Raw genomic sequence first — 20,040 nt, 5'->3', positions numbered from 1 at the left:
TGATCTATCTTTCCCTCAACCCCATTCTCCTGCCTTCTCCACATAACTCTTACTAATCAAGAATCTGTCAATCTCCGCCTTAAAAAATATCCATTGACTTGGCCTCCACAGCCATCTGTCGCCATGAATTCCTGGTGTCGTAGAACATAGGAATATAGGATGTCGTATGGCACAGGAACATGTCCATGCCGAACATGATGCTAAATTAAATTAATCTCCTCTGTCTGCACGTGATCCACATTGCTATAATTCGCTGCATATCCACTGGACAGGAGAAAATCTGTTCTCACCCTATCCTGCTTCACTTGAACACTGAACATGTGCTGGCCAGTAATTGTCATGTAACTCCAGAATTTTGTGCCTTTCTTTGGTAAATCAGCATCTGCAGTTGCTCGTTTAGTTTAGAGATACAGCGTGGAAACAGGTCCTTCGGCCCACTGGGTCCCCGCACACTAATGCTATCCTACACACACTAGGGACTACAGTGACACCAAGCCAATTAACATGTATGTCTTTGGGAGGTGGGAGGAAACGGAGGTCTCGGAGAAAAACAATGCAGGTCACGGGGAGAACGTACAAACTCCATACAGATAGCACCCGTAGTCAGGATCGAACCCAGGTCTCTGGTGCTGGAAGACAGCAGCTCTACCGCTGCGCCACCGTGCCACCCATGAGCACATGTATGCATCATGATATTATTATATTATATATTTTATTACATGCTATTGCATGAAATATTGAATCTGTACATCAAATAAGTTGGAGTTTATGGTTGATATGGTCTTACAGCATAAAACACTTCTTGGGGGTTTCTGGACCTGATAATGTTTGGTATTCGATAATAGGTAGGAAAATTGGTTTATATTCCAGAATTGATTGTGTGCAAGGTCTCTCATACACTCATAAAGAAACTCCCATATGCTCATTACTGGGCAGAAAATGTTAAGTGTTTGTGTGAAGTAAGATATAGCAGCAAATTAGAGGAATACAGATCATGTACAGACAGTGCAGACCAGTTTCACCTGGCATCATGTTGGGCATAGACATTGTGGGCCGAAGGGCCTGTTCCTGTGCTGTACGTTTGTACGTTCTATGTTCTAACCCCAGAAAACTGGCCTTGTGTTGGTGATAAATTTGAAATCGCCCGTGCTAAATTTTTTCCCATAGCACAATAGCTTCCACACAGTATGTAACATCATGGCCTTGCTAGGATTAAATTTCCCCAGTATCTTTCATGACAAGTTCGGCAACCTCTTCAGGGATAGGCACTGATGTCAGTTCATAAGTGATAGGAGCAGAATTAGGCCATTTGACCCATCAAGCCTACTCCGCCATTCAATCATGGCTGATCTATCTCTCCCTCCTAACCCCATTCTCCTGCCTTTGCCCCATAACCCCTGACACCCGTATTAATCAAGATTCCATCTATCTCTGCCTCAAAAATATCCATTGACTTGGCCTCCACAGCCTTCCTTGGAAATGAATTCCACAGATTCACCACCCTCTGACATTAATCACCATCAAAGGGATTCCCACCCCATGACGTTAATGATGTTGCCAATCCAGCTGTGGAAGGTGAAGGGGAATGTTGGTGGCTGTGAACGGTTCATGATCCCTCAAAAGAAATCCCTTTAAAGGTCCGTGATCGGCTCTGGAATTGGGACATGATGACGTTGGCGCGTGGAAGCAGAAGGGCGGTTGCTGAAGGTGACGGACTGCGTATTTGCGGTGGTCGCGGGCGGTGGTGTTTGCGGAGGCGGTCGCGGGAGGCCCTACAGCAGCCGGGCGAGCGAGCGGATGGAAGGTGGATGGAGCTGACGGCATCGCGCTGGGCCAGGCCCACCCCTCATTCACCCATCCAGGGCCACCACGACACCCGGCCTTAAAGTGAGAAATATACTCCTCATTGAATCATACAGAACAGTGAAAGGCTTGGATAGAGTGGATGAGGGGAGGATGTTTCCACCAGTGTGTGAGTCTAGGACTAGAGAACATAGGCTCAGAATTAAAGGACGTTTTATTAGGAAGGAGATGAGGAGAAATGTCTTTAGTCAGAGGGTGGTGAATCAGTGGAATTCTGCCATAGAAGGCTTTGGATATTTTTAAGGCAGAGATGGATAGATTCTTGATTAGTACAGATGTCAGAGGTTATGGGGAGAAGGCAGGAGAATGGGTTTAGGAGGGAGAGATAGATCAACCATGATTGAATGGTGAAGTAGACTTGATGGGCCGAATGGCCTAATTCTACTCCTATCCCTTATGACCTTATGACCTACTTCGCCCATCCAGTGTTGCCAAAGTGAGGAATTAACAAATTGAACCAATCTTTGGGCAATGTTCAGGCTTCCCAGAGACTCGGAGTTTGCAAGATGGTGCTGGAACATGGCGCCTCTCTGCATGCTGTTCCAGAAGAGGATCTATTGTTCTCATCTATAGAATGATTTTATGGACAGTATACAGAACAAGCATTGCACTGTATTTCCGTGCACATGAGAATACATAAATTAAACTGACTAAAACTATATGTGGATTGCCTGCAATTAGTTACAATACAGCTTTTTTAAATGTGTCACTAATAATTCAGCTGGCAGAACCTTTACTTTAGATTTTACAGATACAGTGTGGAAACAGGCCCCGTCAGCCCATCGAGTCCATGCCGACCAGCGATCACACTAGCACTATCCTACACACTAGGGGCAATTTACAACATGCACAAAGCCAATTAACCTACAAACCTGTGAGTCTTTGGAGTGTGGGAGGAATCTGGAGCACCCGGAGAAAACCCACGTGGTCAAAGGTTGAACGTACATAGAAACATAGAAAATAGGTGCAGGAGTAGGCCATTCGGCTCTTCGAGCCTGCACCACCATTCAATATGATCATGGCTGATCATCCAACTCAGTATCCTGTACCTGCCTTCTCTCCATACCCCCTGATCCCTTTAGACACAAGGGCCACATCTAACTCCCTCTTAAATATAGCCAATGAACTGGCCTCAACTACCTTCTGCGGGAGAGAATTCCAGAGATTCACCACTCTCTGTGTGAAAAATGTTTTCCTCATCTCGGTCCTAAAAGATTTCCCCTTTATCCTTAAACTGTGACCCCTAGTTCTGGACTTCCCCAACATCGGGAACAATCTTCCTGCATCTAGCCTGTCCAACCCCTTAAGAATTTTGTAAGTTTCTATAAGATCCCCCCTCAATCTTCTAAATTCTAGCGAGTACAAGCCGAGTCTATCCAGTACAAACTCTGTCCAGACAGCGCCCGTAGTCTTGATGGAACTCGGGTCTCTGGCGCTGTAACGCAGCAACCCTACCGCGGCGCCACCGTGCCGCCCACATTACTGATGTTCACTACTTTGCACATTGGCGTATTGTTCTATTTCAATACACAACAAACTCAATCTCTTAAAACAAACCGAAATACAATATTTTTCCAAGATAACTTGTGGAAAATGTATTTAGTTGTGATGTACTACCTTTCAGCGAGGGAATTTCATGCCTCTTGAGATCTTATTGTATAGTCATTATATGCTCCTCTGAATCAATTGACATGGGTCAGGGGTTAAATTAATCACCGTCTAAAACAGAGCAGTGTGGGGCATTCAGACCTTGCATTAAAGTCCGATCAAATTCAGACTCACTGGAGATCTGAGGTCCCCCCCCCCTTTTTTTTGATTTGCCGAGCTCTTCAAATGGTGAACTTTTCCGATTGTTTTTGTGACGCTGATTTGATGGAACAAGATGCGGCCAGGGGTTTAGAAAATGTGCCCACGGCTGATTAATTCACACAGCCGGGAAGATTAGCCTCCATTGTCGGACTGTCCGACCCACTCCCAGGTCTATTCACTCGGTCCACTGAGTTTACAGTCGGGCTGCTAATGGTGGGATCAGTGTCCACAAACCACCTGCTGGCTCCACCGAATTATTTCCAAAAATTGTTTCAAGTATGCCAAAAAGGAAAAATCTCGCAAGTATCTTCTGTTTTTCTCATGACTGAACCGTAATGGCTTTAGCAGTCTGTGAAAACCATCTTGGCTTTCCGAATGGCAAGTCACATTTAGGTCAAAGGTCAACCAGCACCATCCCGTGTTGGAATTTGTGCACGGATTTCTCGGCAGCGAACAACCAAACTACTTAATGAATGCCCGTGAAATAGCTCGTGGTGCACGAGAGTGCTGGTGATTGTCCCTTTTAATGCTGTCCGTAGACTGAACACCATATTGTTGCGACTTACCCATCTGCATTATATGTTGATGGAAGATTTCCCTTCCCTTTTACACACAATTCAACCTGAGAACCCGTATTTATAGAGCTTAAGACACACACACACAGAAGAACACCAGGGGGTCTAACTTGGGAGGTGCCCAAGAAAGTTTTTTTCAGCTGTCACGCCAGATTCTTTTTGCCAATTTGCAAACCGTTAACCAAAACAATGAACACAACAAGGGTGTCTCCCGAATTTTGGCGGCTTTCGGACACGCATTCTACGCATCTGGGGAGAGTTGATGGGATATTAGAACTTATCACATAGAACAGTGCAGCACAGGAACAGGCCCTTCGGCCCACAATGTCTGTGCCGAACATGATGCTAAGACAAACTAATCTCCTCTGCCACCTGTGATCCATATCCCTCCATTCCCTGCACAGCCATGTGCCTCTCTAAAAGCCTCTTAAATGCCACTTTCGTATCTGCCTCCACCAACACCCCTGACAGCGAGTCCCAAGCATTCACCACCCTTTGAGTAAAAGTCTTGCCCCGCACATCTCCTTTAATCTTCTCACCTTAAAGGTATGCCCGCTTGTCTTTGACATTTCCAACCTGGGGAAAAAAAAGATTCTGACTGTCTACCCTATCTATACAATGTGGGAAGAATAAATTAGGATTAGTGTGGGATGAGTGTGAATGGCTGCTCGATGGGTAACCTCGTTGACCTAGTGGCGGGAAGGGAGTAAACGCATGAAGGAACGGCACATGCTGGTTTAAACCAAAGATAGACACAAAATGACGGAATAACTCAGAGGGTCAGGAAGCATCTCAGGAAAGAAGGAATGGATGATGTTTCGGATCGAGACCCTTCTTCAGACTGGGTGATGTTTCGGGTCGAAGACCCCCAGTCTGAAGAAGGGTCTCGACCCGAAACGTCACCCATTCCTTCTCTCCAGAGACGTTGCCTGTCCCGCTGAGTTACTCCTGCATTTTGTGTCTATCTTTGGCGGGGTGGGAGTGTTCGATTCGATAATCTCATGTCTAAGGAACAGAATTGCAGAAGCATCCACATCGCGGGGCTGGAAACTGGAAGTACCCCGAGCTAATTCTGCCATCACCATCATCTATTACAACAAGTGACGGCTCCACTGATTGTCGCCGGCAGCTTGCGTCCTTTTCAGGACGGACGATGACAGTGATGTCAACATTTGGAACATGGAAGATGGACACGAAAAAAGAAGAGGAAGAAACTAGTGATACAGCACAGAAATAGGCCTTCAACCCAACTCATCCATGCTGACCAAGATGCCCCATCTAAGCTACTTCCATTTGCCCACATTTGGCTCATACCCCTTGCAGCATCAATCATGACACCTCATCAGTAATAAATACGCTGGCGCGCACACACACACAGTGCAATGAATTCACCCAATGGGCTTTATTTCTAGAGACAACTGGAGTGTCTACAACCATCCCCACAGCTTCCTCTCCTCCTTCCCCCTTGGGCTCCAGGGTTTCCAAGAGCCAGGTTAGTAGGATCGGGTTAATTAGTCCAATGACCCTTAATTGGACTTGGCGGCAGCTCGTTTGCCCGTGGCAGGGAGAGGCGTGGCCATTAAAGAGGACACATCATCACATGTCCCCTTTCCTATCCAATTAACTGTACAAATGATGTTTAATTTAGTTATTGTAGCTGCCCCAACTGCGTCCTCTGGCAGCTTGTACTGTTTACCCTTAACAGCATGTCAAGTATATGAAATTTTGAGAGGCATAGATAGGGTAGACCATCAGAATCTTTGCCCCAGGATGGAGAAATCAAATATGAGAGGGCGTAGGTTTAGGTGAGAGGTGCAAAGGTACACAGAGGGTGATGGGTGCAGGAACTCTCTGCCGGGGGGGGGGGTTGAGACCATGGGTGGAGTCGTAAGAATGGGAAAGGATGGCAGAGGGAGTGGGTTATCAGAAATAGGAGGTCAATGTTCATTGTAGTCTACCCAAGTGGAATATGTGGTAGTGTTCTTCCAGTTTGTCTCTTGCATTGGAGGAGGCCAAAGACAAGCAGATTGGGGATAGGAGATGAAAAGACAAGTAAATGGCTCAAGGAGGCCATTGTGAACAGATCGCAGATACTCCACAAACCGGTCACCTCATCTGCGCTTAGTGTCGCCATTGTGGAAGAGGTCCCGTCGTTAGCGTCTATTGTAATCGACCGGGGTGGAGGAGGGATCTTGAACCTCTGCCTCATCTGGAAGTGGCGGGTTGAAGTCCCAGAGTGGTGGCAAGGGCGGTGGGGAAGGGATAAGGTTAGCACCAAGGGAAAGTGCCAAAGGAACGGGGAGAGGTGGGTGGGGAGGGATGAGTGAATCAGGTAGACACAGAGAGTGGCCGCTGCAGAAAGTGCGGGGGAGTGTTGTGGAGAAAATGTGTCCCTGCTTGTGGGATCCCATTACCATATAACCATATAAACCATATAACCATATAACAATTACAGCACGGAAACAGACTATCTCGGCCCTACAAGTCCGTGCCGAACAATTATTTTCCCCTAGTCCCATCTACCTGCACTCAGACCATAACCCTCCATTCCTTTCCCATCTATATACCTATCCAATTTATTTTTAAATGATAAAATCGAACCTGCCTCCACCACTTCCACTGGAAGCTCATTCCACACAGCTACCACTCTCTGAGTAAAGAAGTTCCCCCTCATGTTACCCCTAAATTTCTGTCCCTTAATTCTGAAGTCATGTCCTCTTGTTTGAATTTTCCCTACTCTCAATGGGAAAAGCTTGTCCACATCAACTCTGTCTATACCTCTCATAATTTTTAAGACCTCTATCATGTCCCCCCTTAACCTTCTGCGCTCCAGAGAATAAAGACCTAACTTATTCAACCTTTCTCTGTAACTTAGTTGCTGAAACCCAGGCAACATTCTAGTAAATCTCCTCTGTACTCTCTCTATTTTGTTGTCATCCTTCCTATCATTGGGCGACCAAAATTGTACACCATACTCCAGAATTGGTCTCACCAATGCCTTGTACAATTTTAACATTACATCCCAACTTCTATACTCAGATTGTAGTTGGAACTTGCATCATGAGGATTTGTAGAAATCTTATACTTTTACATCAAAACCCAATGTAATTTCAAGGTACAGCGTTGTGTTTTCTGTTTAGTCCTGTTATGGACATCGTTCAGTACAATAATTTTAGATAACCTGTTTGCATCCAGACAGGTTGGTAATAAAATATTAATTCTGTTTCTCTCTCCACGGATGCTGAGTGACATGTTGAGCAAATCAGGTATTTCTGAATCTATAAATTATAACCTCTTTGGGAACTCTTCTATTACGAATGCTAATGATCAAAACTTGGGATTCAAACTTGGAATAAATGTCACTGTTTTATACTTTCCTGCTGTCAGTCTAGTGTGTAGGGAGTGGATGTGAAAGTGGAATGGCGTCGAGCTAGAGTGAACGGTGATGGATGGTCGGCATGGACTGGATGGGCTGAAGGACCTGTCTCCATGCTGGATCTTTGAATCGATCGATCGATCGATTGATCAATGTCAATCGTTCTCCTGCGTCCTGTCAAGGTCGCATCAAATGTGTCAGTTACTGGAGCCCTCACACAGTGGCGTTTGGAGAAGGTGCAAGTTTGCGCAATGATTATCTTGACTGCGATTTGATGCCTCTGGTAGCAGACTTTAAATGAACAGTCATCTTTTCCACACAGTTGTATATATTTGTCCAATTTCATTTCAGGGCATACATTCCGGTGCTAAAAAATTCACAATATGTATTCAATTGTTTAATAATGTAAGACTATGTGAAGGAGATGCTTGGTATGCAGTAACCCCCCCCAAGCTGTAACAGTGTGCAATGATTATCTCGGCATGAAGTGGGCTGCTTGCTACATGTGTCGGCCACGACAAGTTATTTTTGCCTCTCTCTCAGGAATACGTTTACACTCTGAACTCGGGCTGAGAGGGGAAAGATTGAATAGGAACCTGAGGGGCAACTTTTTCCACTGGGTGTATGGGACGAGCTGCCAAAGGAGGTCGTTGAGGCAGGTACTAGAGCAACTCATGTGTCCACAAGGCCTTTTTCCAGAACTGTGGTTGCTCTATTAAGTACTTCTTGGCAAACTGTAACCTGGCCATCCTATTTTTGCGGCTAACCAGTGGTTTGCATCTTGCAGTGTAGCCTCTGTATTTCTGTTCATGAAGTCTTCTGCGGACAGTGGTCATTGACAAATCCACACCTGACTCCTGAAGAGTGTTTCTGATCTGTCGGACAGGTGTTTGGGGGTTTTACTTTATTATAGAGAGAATTCTTCTGTCATCAGCTGTGGAGGTCTTCCTTGGCCTGCCAGTCCCTTTGCGATTAGTAAGCTCACCAGTGCTCTCTTTCTTCTTAATGATGTTCCAAACAGTTGATTTTGGTAAGCCTGAGGTTTGGCTGATGTCTCTAACAGTTTTATTCTTGTTTTGCAGTCTCATAATGGCTTCTTTGACTTTCATTGGCACAACTTTGGTCCTCATGTTGATAAACAGTGATAAAAGTTTCCAAAGGTGATGGAAAGGCTGGAGGAAAGACTAGGTGCTGAGAGCTCTCTTATACCTGCATTAAGGAGGCAATTAAACACACCTGAGCAATTACAAACACCTATGAAGCAATGTGTCCCAAACATTATGGTGCCCTGAAATGGGGGGACTATGTATAAACACAGCTGTAATTTCTACATGGTGAAAAAAAAATGTATAAAAATGGCCTTTAATAAAATCTGATTTAGCTCTTAGGCCTAACGGAATCAAGGGATTATGGGGAGAAAGCAGGAGCGGGTACTGATTTTGGATGATTAGCCATGAACATATTGAATGCGGTGCTGGCTCGAAGGACCGAATGGCCTATTCCTGCACCTATTTTTTATGTTTCTATGTTTCAAACATTTGTAAGATATTCAAACAGGTACATGGATAGGAAAGGTTTGGTGGGAGTTCCTCTGTCCCGCTGAGTTACTCCAGCATTTTATGTCTATCTAAGGTTTAGAGGGATACGGGCCAAACACGGGCAGGTGGGACTAGCATAGAAGGGGTATCTTGGTTGGCATGGGCAAGTTGGGCTGAAGGGCCTGTTTCTGTGCTGTACGACTATGACTCTATGAGCTCCTAGACTTTGACCTTTTCCTGTCATATCAGTAAAGCTGAAAGCTTAATGACTGCTCCTTTCTCTATCTTTTGTAGTTCCCTTCAATCACCTCGAGGCAGTGATAATGGTTTAATTGCATTGTTTAAGAAATCAATACAGGAAGAGAGACACGTTGTCGCAGCTGGTCGAGCTACTGTCCCACAGCACCAGTGACCCCGGTTCGATGCTGACTTTGGGTTATGTCTGTGTGAGGTTTGGGTAATTTGTTTGCTTGTGACATCCCATCATGGCACCTTCCATGCAGGCCCCATAGCAGAAGCGTCCACGTCGCGGGGCTGGAAACTGGAAGTATCTCCGAGCTAATTTTGCTACCACCATCATCTATTGCAACAAGTGACGGCTCCCACTGATTGTCTCCGGAATCTTGCGGCCTTTTCAGGACGGACGATGACAGCGATGTCATCATTTGAAACATGGAAGATGGAAACGAAAGAAGAAGAAGACTTTCCATGCAAGAGGCAGCCTGCTGGTTAGGTCACATGGATATCTGTTCACTTAATGATTACTGGATAATTCATACAACAAAGTAATTGGTGAATGGCATTAAGCACCCTGTCCCACTTTCCTGAGTTATTCACGAATTCTCCCGAGTTCTCAAACTCGCAGAATGTTCGTAACAAATCCGTAGGAGTCCGTGGATATATTGTAGCGGCTCGTAGGTACTCCAGGCTATTTTTTTTACATCGTGGACATTTTTCATCATGTCGAAAAAACGTCCCGACTTACCTGATGCCCCGAGTACTCGCTACGAACATTCTGCGAGTTTGAAAACTCGGGAGAATTCGTGGATAACTCGGGAAAGTGAGGCAGGCCCTTTAGCAACTTGTCCTGGACAACCCATATCAAAGCAATGGTCAAGAAAGCTCATCAACGTCTCTACTTCCTTAGAAAGCTTAGGAACTTTGGCATGCCCCGACAACTCCCACCAACGTCTACAGATGCGCCGTAGAAAGCATTATATTGGGATGCATCGCCGCATGGTTTGGGAACAGCTTCACCCAAGAACGCAAGAAATTACAGGGAATTGTCAATGCAGCCCAGACCATCACACGAACCAACCTCCCTTTCACTGGCACCATTTACATCATGTTGCCTTGGCAAGGCCAGCAGCATAAACAAGAACCAGTCTCAACCCGGACACTCCCTCTTCTCCCATTTCCCATCAGGCAAGAGGCACAGAAGTGTGAAAACGCACACCTCCAGATTCAGGGACAGTTTCTTCCCAACTGTTATCAGGCAACTGAACTATCTTATCAACAACTATAAAGCAATCCTGAGCTACTACCTACCTCATTGGAGACTATCTTTACTCGAACTTTACAGAACTTTATCTTGAACTAAACGTTATCCCCTTTATCATGTATCTGTACACTGTGGACGGCTCCATTGTAATCATGTATAGTCTTTCCGCTGACTGGTTAGCACGCAACAAAGGCTTTTCACTGGACCGTGGTGTACGTGAAAAGAAACAAAACTGAACTAAAGTGAATGGCACAGTGTTCAACAATCAACGGGTCGACCACAAACGGAGACACGAGGAATAAAACAGCTTGATATTGACTGAACAGCTGGGCACAGATGGGATGTATGGTTGGTGAAGGCCTTCTACTGCTGTGGAATGCTGCCTAAAGAATGGAAGCTGAGGCAGAGAGCAGAGGCCGCAAGGAAGCAGAGAGCAACGTGAACAAGCAGTGGATCTCTTCATAATACAATGCAAATAACTGGAAAGACTTGGAGTGATTTACCTGTGAATCCAGGTGCACATAGGCAGTAGAATCCATTGGTTTGGTCTTCACAAGTGCCATCATTCTCACAAGGGCCGGATGCACATTCGTTAATGTTTATCGTACAGTTTTCTCCTTGTAAACAAATGGAATGATTCAAAATTCAGTTGCATGCAATCATCCTCGCAATGCAATGCAATGCAATAGCCGAACTGTCATTGGAGTGACCAAGCCTTGTTAAACCATTAATAGTCAGAGGGTTAGTCGAACCATGTCATAAAACACAAAGTGCTGGAGGAACTCGGCGGGTCAGGCGGCATTTATGGAGGGAGGAGGTAGGCGACGTTTCAGGATGGAATCCTTCTTCAGGCCGATTGTGGTCAGCGGGAGAAAGCTGGAAAAAGGAGCTCTCCCTACTACAATCAGTCCGAAGAAGGGTCCCAACACGAAACATCATCTGTCCATTCCCTCCACAGACGCTGCCTGACCCGCTGAGTTCCTCCAACACTTTGTGTTTTGTCAAGATTCCAGCACCTGCAGTTCCTTGTGCCTTCAGACACAAAGGAGGTGAGAGTAAGAAATGTAACCCTTGTTATGCCAGATGATACCCTTTCAACCTGTATAAAATCAAACCTTTTTGGTAACTTCCAATCAAAGCCAACTTGGATTGTGGACTTGGATTCTGATATTTGGATTCTCCTGTTGTACTGAGCATGGGGGAGGTGAGGGGGTGAGGGGGATGAAACAAGTTATTCTTCAGACTTGCAAGCATTTCCAACATGGGCATCCCAAACTCTTCACCGTAGTGGAGTTCCTGAGCTTTCAGCGATGGGGTCTTTCACTGACCTGTGAATCCTTGCCCACAGAGGCAAACGTAGCCGGATGCGCTGGCGTAACTGAAAGTGGGGGTGAAAAGCGGGAGAGTGCCATAATAATCTTGCCCGGAGCGTTCCAAACACGTGCCATTATTCATACAAGGTTCCGCTGTGCATTCATCGATATCGATTTCACAGTGAAGTCCGGTGTAACCTGGAAGTGGATACAAATTGCAGGCACTGGATGCTTGTAATTATTCATATACGTGATTCATCAATTATCACTGCCAATTCCAGTGCTTCCTATGCATGTGGTATCAATACATTGATTAACGGTATTAATAATATATCTCACACTAAGTTACTACATATTTTGCGTGGGTTGCATACAACCCAGCAGTGTTTCGTTGAATTCTATAATTTTACATAACTTATACCGACACTCCCCACTTTCTCCCCTCCTTCCTCTGTTGAAAGTCAGTTAACCAGTTCTATAGATAGACACTGGAAGCTGGAGTAACACAGCGGGACAGGCAGCATCTCTGGAGAGAAGGAATGGGTGACCAGTTCTACTGTTCGCAACGATGTACCCCTCTGGGGATCACACCATCGGCCTATCGGGGAATCATCCTGCCTGATGCCGACCCTGAGTTGTCCTGGCTTTTTCTTGCCTCCAGTTCCTCTCCCCTACAATCAGTCTGAAGGAGGGTCCCAATCCGAAATGTCACCTATCCATTTTCTCCATAGATGCTATCTGACCCAGCACTTTGTGTATATCTTTGGATTATCGATCGTAGCTTAGAACTAAAGTAAAGAGGGTCAAGTTAGAGGCCAATACTGAGTGTAATCGGAGATCACAAGTTGGAAATTCGAGATGAAGCCAAGCTTATAGATGGGGCAAAACACATCAACGGGCCAGGCGGCATCTGTGGAGGGAATGGACAGACAACGCTTTGGGTCGGGACCCTTCCTCAGACTGGTTATCATAGACGGTAGAAAACTGGAAAAGAGGTAGGGCGGGACAAAGCCTGGCAAGTGATCGGTGGATAAGTGAGAGGGGTTTGATTAGCAATGGGTGGAGTAACTGACAAAGTCCATAGGTGTAAATGAGACAAAAGGGTGCCAGATATGGAGAAGAGGAGTGAAATGTCTAGCCGGAGGGAGGGCCATGGGTGGAAGTGGATGCTGGGGAAAGCGAGGTGGGATAATGGGATATGTGGGGGCATAACAGCTACAGATGGAGCACTCTGCTCTGCATCACATCACAGGGAGCAGGGAAATCACTGGAGTTGCCCATCACATTCCTTCAGTGTTTCCATGGCTTTCCAAGGAACCGCAGCTATTCTGCATCACAATCCCATCCACCTCCCTAGGTTCTGCAATTCTCTAGTTTAGTTTAGAGATACACCGCGGAAACAGGCCCTTCGGCCCACTGGGTCTGTGCCGACCAGCGACCCGTGCATATTAACTCTATCCAACACACACTAAGGACAATTTTTACATTTGCCAAGCCAATTAACCTACATACCTGTACGTCTTTGGAGTGTGGGAGGAAACCGAAGATCCCGGAGAAAACCCACGCGGTCACGGGGAGAACGTAAAACTCCGTACCGACGGCACCCGTAGTTCGGATCGAACCTGGGTCTCCGGCACTGCAAGCGCTGTAAGGCAGCAACTCTACCGCTGCGCCACCGTGCCGCATCTAGCCTAGCCTAAGTCCAGCTGTGCCACTGTGCCACTCAAGGGTAATGCCAAGTAGTCATTTACCAGCCTGTGTGTCTTTAGCATCTCCCCACTGAAATCTTCTTAAAGACTAAATATTTTGCTGAAAGGTGGGTGGTACAGTGGTGCAGCTGGTAGAGATGCTGCCTCACAGCGCCAGAGGTCCGGGATTGATCCAGACCTCAGCCGCTGCCCTTGTGGAGTTTGCATGTTCTTCCTGTGACTGCGTGGGATTCCTCCGGGTGCTCCGGTTTCCTCCCACAAACGTGCAGGTTTATAGGTTAATTGGTCTCTGAAAATTGCCCCTAGTGGGTGGATGAGAAAGTGGGATAACATAGAACTGTTGTGAACGGGTGAGTGGTGGTCATCGTGGGATTGGTGGGCTGAAGGACCAGTTTCTGTGCGGTAGCTCTAAACTAAAGTGCAACTAAAGGTAAATCAAAGCAAACAAACACCCTGACAGTTCCCGACATTGTTCCCTCTTGAGATCATACTCTGAGGTGATTTGTGGTCGGCCCTGAATTGTCCATTTAATCGTGTCCAGCTCTTCACCTTCCCCCTACACCCCTACTTTCAGTCCCGACCAGAAACGTCACCCATCCTTTTTCACCAGAGATACTGCCTGACCTGCTGGGTTACTCCAGCACTTTGTTCCTAAGTTTGTAAGAGATAGGAGCAGAATTAGGCCATTCGGCCCATCAGGTCCACTCCGCCATTCGATCATGGCTGATCTATCTTTCCCTCTTAACCCCATTCTCCTGCCTTCTCCCCCTAACCGCTGACACCCGTACTAATCAAACCTTTATGAAATGTTCATGCGGTACTTATCTGAAAAATGAGTTAGCCTCTAAAAAAACCCAGTCGTGGTAGCCCATTGTAGGTGACTGAAGAAGGCCGTAGAGTCATAGAGTGATACAGTGTGGAAACAGGCCCTTCGGCACAGCTTACCCACACCGGCCAACATGCCCCCGCTACACTAGTCCTACCTTCCTGCGCTAGATCCATATCCTTCCAAACCTGTCCTATTCATGTACCTGTCTAACTGTTTCTTAAATGTTGGGATAGTCCCAGCCTCAACTACGTCCTCTGTCAGCTTGTTCCACACAACCACCACCTTTTGTGTGAAAAATGGGTGCAGATGGTTGGGTAGCCTTGAAATTTCTGAGTTGCTCTGGGCTCCACTCACCTGGCCAGCACAGGCAGGCGTAGGTCTTCACCCCTTCCTGGCAGGTGGCGTTGTTGAGGCAGGGGTCAGAAGCACACTCCAGGATGTCAACCTCGCAGTTGGTGCCTAGATATCCCGTGTCCTCGCAGTCACATGTGTACCTGGCGACAGAAAATGCAGAGGGTGAGTCAGCCGCAGAGTCGCACAGGCACAGGCACAGGCACAGGCCACGGGAACAAGCCCCACGGGATACACGGGAACAACACAAGATCAAGCTCCTCGCCCCAACCTTCCTGAGGGAAACGCAACATCTAGAGGAGGTTGCAGCTCCAGTGTTGCAACAGAAACAGACCACAGTCCACAGGAGCTCATAGAGTCATATAGCATGGAACAGGCCCTTCGGCCCAACTCGTTCATGCTGACCTGAGCCAATCCCATTTGCCCGTGTTTGACCTGTATCACTCTATCCTCTCCATGTACCTGTCCAAATGTCTTTCAAATGTTATTGTACCCACCTCTACAACTTCCTCTGGCAGCTCATCTAGGAGCGGAATTAGGCCATTCGGCCCATGGAGCTTGCTCCACCATTCAATCATGGCTGATCTATCTTTTCTCTCAAAGCCATTCTCCTGCTGTCTCTCTGTATCCTTTGCCATCCTTACGAACCAAGAACTTATCAATCTCCGCTTTAAAAATATTTGGTCTCCACAACTATCTGTGACAGGATCCCACAGATTCACCACTTCTGAGTAAATACATTTCTCCTCATCATCATTTTAAAGGCAGGTCCTTTTACTCTGAGGCTGTGCCCCAGCGCATTACAAATGCTACCCAGACGTTTTTATTCCCCTCACATTCACATCAACTGCCCAGATCCCACTACCCTCGGGGAATTATACACTGGCAAGTTAACCTATCGGTTATTGCAGGACTTTCGAAGTGGGAGTAAACCGGAGAACCTGGGCCAGCGCCGCAGGGAGAACATGCAAACTCCACACAGACAGCACCCGAGGTCAGGATTAAACCCGCCTTCCTGATGAGCCTCAGAACCGTTCCCTACAGATTCAACGCCAACTTCTTCCCATCAACTATCAGGTTCTTGAACTACCCTGCCTCGACCCCTATAGCTGGGCGGCTGAGTGGTGCATCTGGTGGAGCTGCTGCCTTACAGCACCAGAGACCCAGGTTCGATCCAGACCTCAGGTGCTGTCTGTGTGGAGTTTGCACGACCTCCATCGACTGTGTGGGTTTCCACCGGGTACTCCGGTTTTCTCCCACATCCCAAAGACGTGTGGGTGTGTAGGTTAATTGGCAGCTGTAAGTTGTCCCTCGTGTGTAGGGAGTGGATGAGAAAGTGTGAGCAGGTGATCGATGGTCAGTGTTTCCATGCTGGATGACTCTATGACACAGCCAGGTCATTTGGCCCATTGAAATACTGATGTCTTACTGTGCTTGGCTGCAGAATGAAACCTGATCTCTAGCTTTGCATCATTAATTACTGCCTTCTATAGACGGAGAAAGTATTCTTTGCAATAGTGTAATATGATAATCTTTCTTCATCATGCATATTCATCAGAACTTAGGTGTACGAAGAAATTTTAGCACAGTTAAGGTAAACAGTATCTGAAACATACTTTGATGTGTCTGAAACATAACTTTTGATGTGTTAACATGCACTTTATTCATTCACAATTGTTCTGAGGTCATTTTGATTTTTGATGGATATTAATTACCAAGACTGAGTCACAATTGTTAAATTTGTAGATGGCTCAAAATCTATCACTTTGTGAACTGCGAAGAGAATAGTGATTGATTGTGTTGTGTCATTTTTCTTTTTTTAAATTTTTCTATGGATGTATGGAAACCTAATTATTTCTTTTGTGTAAAGCACTTTGGTTTCAACGTGAGTTGATTTAAACGTGCTAAATACAATTTACTTACTTACTTACTAGATTGTAACAAGATATGAACGTCAGAGTCAGTGAATAGCTTTTTGTTGCCTGCTCTCCAGTCAACGGAAAGAATATACATGATTACAATCGAACCGTCCACAGTGTTTGGATACAGGATAAAGGGAATAACGTTTAGTGTAAGATAAAGCCTGATTATAGATAGTCCGAGGGTCTCCAATGGGGTAGATAGTATCTCAGGACCGCACTCTAGTTGGTGATAGGATGGTTCAGTTGCCTGATGACAGCCGGGAAGAAACTGTCTCTGAATCTGGCAGTTGCATTTTCACACTTCTGTACCTCTTGCCTGATGGGAAAGGGGAGAAGAGGGAGCGACTGGGATGTGACTCAGCCTTGATAAAGGGCAGAGGGATGGCAGATGATGTTTAATGGGGAGAACGGTGAGCTGATGCATTTCATTATGAAGAATGACGAAAGACAACAACGTTTTTAAGAAGGAACTGCAGATGCTGGAAAATCGAAAGCATCTAGTTATGCTGCCTCACCTGCTGAGTTCCCCCAGCATTTTTGTCTACCAAAGACAACTTAAATATAGGTTCTGATGTCAACACGATAATTGTGTTCCTAAGAAACTTCACGTTATAACAAATCATGTTGTAAAACATTTGTGTCAATGGGTGCTAAGAGGTGAGAGGCTGCAGGCTCACAATATCATTTTTGTTTCATACAGGATTTTCAAAAATAATAATTTTTAAAAGTCATGTTTATTTTTGTTACTGCTATCTAAAAATACTCAAGGTTGCATGTAACATTGTTTAATAGAGTATCATTGCACAGGTATCAATAGAAGTGATTGCTGGTCGATATCAAAGGCTACCTGCAGTGAAACTGACAGATTGTGTTCTAAAGAGACAATGATGTCCAATTACTGTGAGGAGGTTACATGGAAACAGGTATTTTCCCCAGACTGTTCTTCTTCCAAGACAGCTTTTTTTCTGCTTGTCAACATCCAAAGTAAGTTTTAACTAGTTATCTATTTCCCAAATCGAAATTGTATTATAACCAATTCAGCGCATGTAATACAAATAGTGTTCCCTAATTCATCACTTGGGTTATATCAAATATGTGTTATGGATTCACCTGTTCAACTACCTGTAAATTATACTAAAAGTGGAGCAAAGGGATCTGGGTGTGGGTGAGTGATATAGAGTGGATATGGAAAGGATGTTTGCAGTAATGGGGGAGTCTAGAAACAGAGGCTGCAGCCTCAGAATAATAGGATGTACTTTGAAAATGGAGAAGGAAGTTCTTTAGGCATTGGATGGTGAATCTATGAAATTCATTGCCACAGATTGCTGCGGAGGCCAAGTCATTTGTGTTTCTAAGACAGAGATTGATAGGTTTTTGATTAGGAAGAACGTCAAAGGTTATGGGGAGAAGGCTGGAGGTTGAGGTTGAGAGGGACAAATAGAGCAGCCATGATTGAACGGTGGAGTAGACTGAATGGGCTGAATGGCCTAATACTGCTCCTATATCTTATTTTGTGTGTGTGTGTGTGTGTGTGTGTGTGTGTGTGTGTGTGTGTGTGTGTGTGTTGCTGTGTGTGTTGCTGTGTGTGTGTGTGTGTGTGTGTGTGTGTGTGTTTGTGTGTGTGTGTGTTGCTGTGTGTGTGTGTGTGTGTGTTGCTGTGTGTGTGTGTGTGTGTGTGTGTGTGTGTGTGTGTGTGTGTGTGTGTGTGTGTGTGTGTGTGTGTGTGTGTGTGTGTGTGTGTGTGTGTGTGTGTGTGTGTGCACAGTAGTAATTGAAAATGTTGAGAATGTTGTTGAGAAGGCAGTCACAATTCTGAGCCCGATCATCAGAAATATGGAGCATAAATGCAGACAAGTTATACTTATACAGGTTATGCATTTATAAAACAGTGACCAGGTGGAGTACTGGGTTCCGTTCTGATTGCCATGATGTAGGAAGGGCATGCATGCGCTGGAAGGGATCCAGAAATGATTTACGAGAATGGTTGCCAGGAAGAGGGACTACAGTCAGAAGTGTAGAGAGGCCGGGATGGTTCTTCTAAGGAAGAGAAGGCCAAGGGTGAGCTGACAGAATGATGTGGGGTCTGGACTGAGTGTGTAATGGGGGGGGGGGGGGCTGTTCCCATGTGTGGAGGGGTCAGGGATAAGAGATCTCGGGTGTAAAATAGCGGGACAGGCAACATCTCTGGAGAGAAGGAATGGGTGACATTTCAGTCGAGACCTTCTCTCCAGAGATGCTGCCTGCCCTGCTGAGTTACTCCAGCTTTTTGAACCAGCATTTGTGATTCCTTCCTACACAGGTGTAAAACAAACGGGAGGGGAATTAAGTGATAAGTTCCACCCAAGTGTGTGATTGAAACTAGAGCAAACAGCCCTGGGGATGTGACGGGTGCAGGTTTTATTGTGGTCTTGTAGAGGGAATTGGATAAATACAAAATGAGGAAATATCTGCAACGCTCCAAAGAAGGTGCTGTATGGTACAACATGAGAGAGTGCAATGAAACGTCACCCATCCATCTTCTCCAGAGATGCTACCTGACCTGTTGAGTAACTGCGTCTGAAGAACTCAGTCTGAAGATGGGTTTTGGCCCGAAACGTTGCCTATTTCCTTCACTCCATAGATGCTGCTGCACCCGCTGAGTTTCTCCAGCACTTTTGTCTACCTTTGATTTTCCAGCATCTGCAGTTCCTTCCTAAACACGAGTAACTGCGTTACTTGGGTAGCTTACAACCAAGCGATTTGGACATTGAATTTTCTAGTTTGAAGTAACCTCTACTGACATTCTCCTCCCCTCCACCTCCCCCTTCCCTCCACCCCAGTCATTTTACCAGTTCCACAGTTCGCCACATGGTGTCCGTCTTGAGATCGCACCTTCCCTAGCCAACAATGGGATTACCAGGCACCGAGGTCATTTGTGGCCGGCCTAGATTGGTCTTGGTCTTCTCACCTCCAGCTCTTCGCCTCCACCTTCCCACTTTCAGTCAAAAGAAGGGTCCCAACCCGAAACGTCACCTATTATTTTTCTCCAGAGATGCTGCCTGACTCGCAGAGTTAATCCAGCACTTTGTGTCCTTTTGTGCATTAACCAGCATCTGCAGTTCCTTGTTTCTGTAATGAGAGAGTTGCACCGGGGGGGCCATCACAGACACGATGGGCCAAATGGCCTCCTCCTGTTCTGTAACCCTGCAATGATTCTTCAATAGCCGAGGAAATACATTCCCTGTGAGCTCCCAAGCCTGGTAATTTACACACTG

The 20,040-nt window shown here is 45.9% G+C and overlaps 1 protein-coding gene across 1 annotated transcript in view; it reads right to left on the bottom strand.

Moving 5' to 3' along the window:
* crb2 (crumbs cell polarity complex component 2) overlaps positions 1-20,040 on the bottom strand; it is a 120,796-nt gene that overhangs the window by 26,241 nt on the left and 74,515 nt on the right. The window contains exons 4-6 of the mRNA XM_033048699.1: positions 14,868-15,007; positions 11,991-12,173; positions 11,166-11,279 (exon numbers count right to left, since the gene is read on the bottom strand). Coding sequence (XP_032904590.1) covers positions 11,166-11,279; positions 11,991-12,173; positions 14,868-15,007 — 437 coding nt within the window. The remainder of the gene's footprint in view (positions 1-11,165; positions 11,280-11,990; positions 12,174-14,867; positions 15,008-20,040) is intronic.

This window comes from Amblyraja radiata, chromosome 32 (assembly GCF_010909765.2).
Source record: "Amblyraja radiata isolate CabotCenter1 chromosome 32, sAmbRad1.1.pri, whole genome shotgun sequence".
Taxonomy (NCBI): Eukaryota; Metazoa; Chordata; class Chondrichthyes; order Rajiformes; family Rajidae; genus Amblyraja; species Amblyraja radiata.
This window is presented reverse-complemented; position numbering and strand designations above follow the sequence as displayed.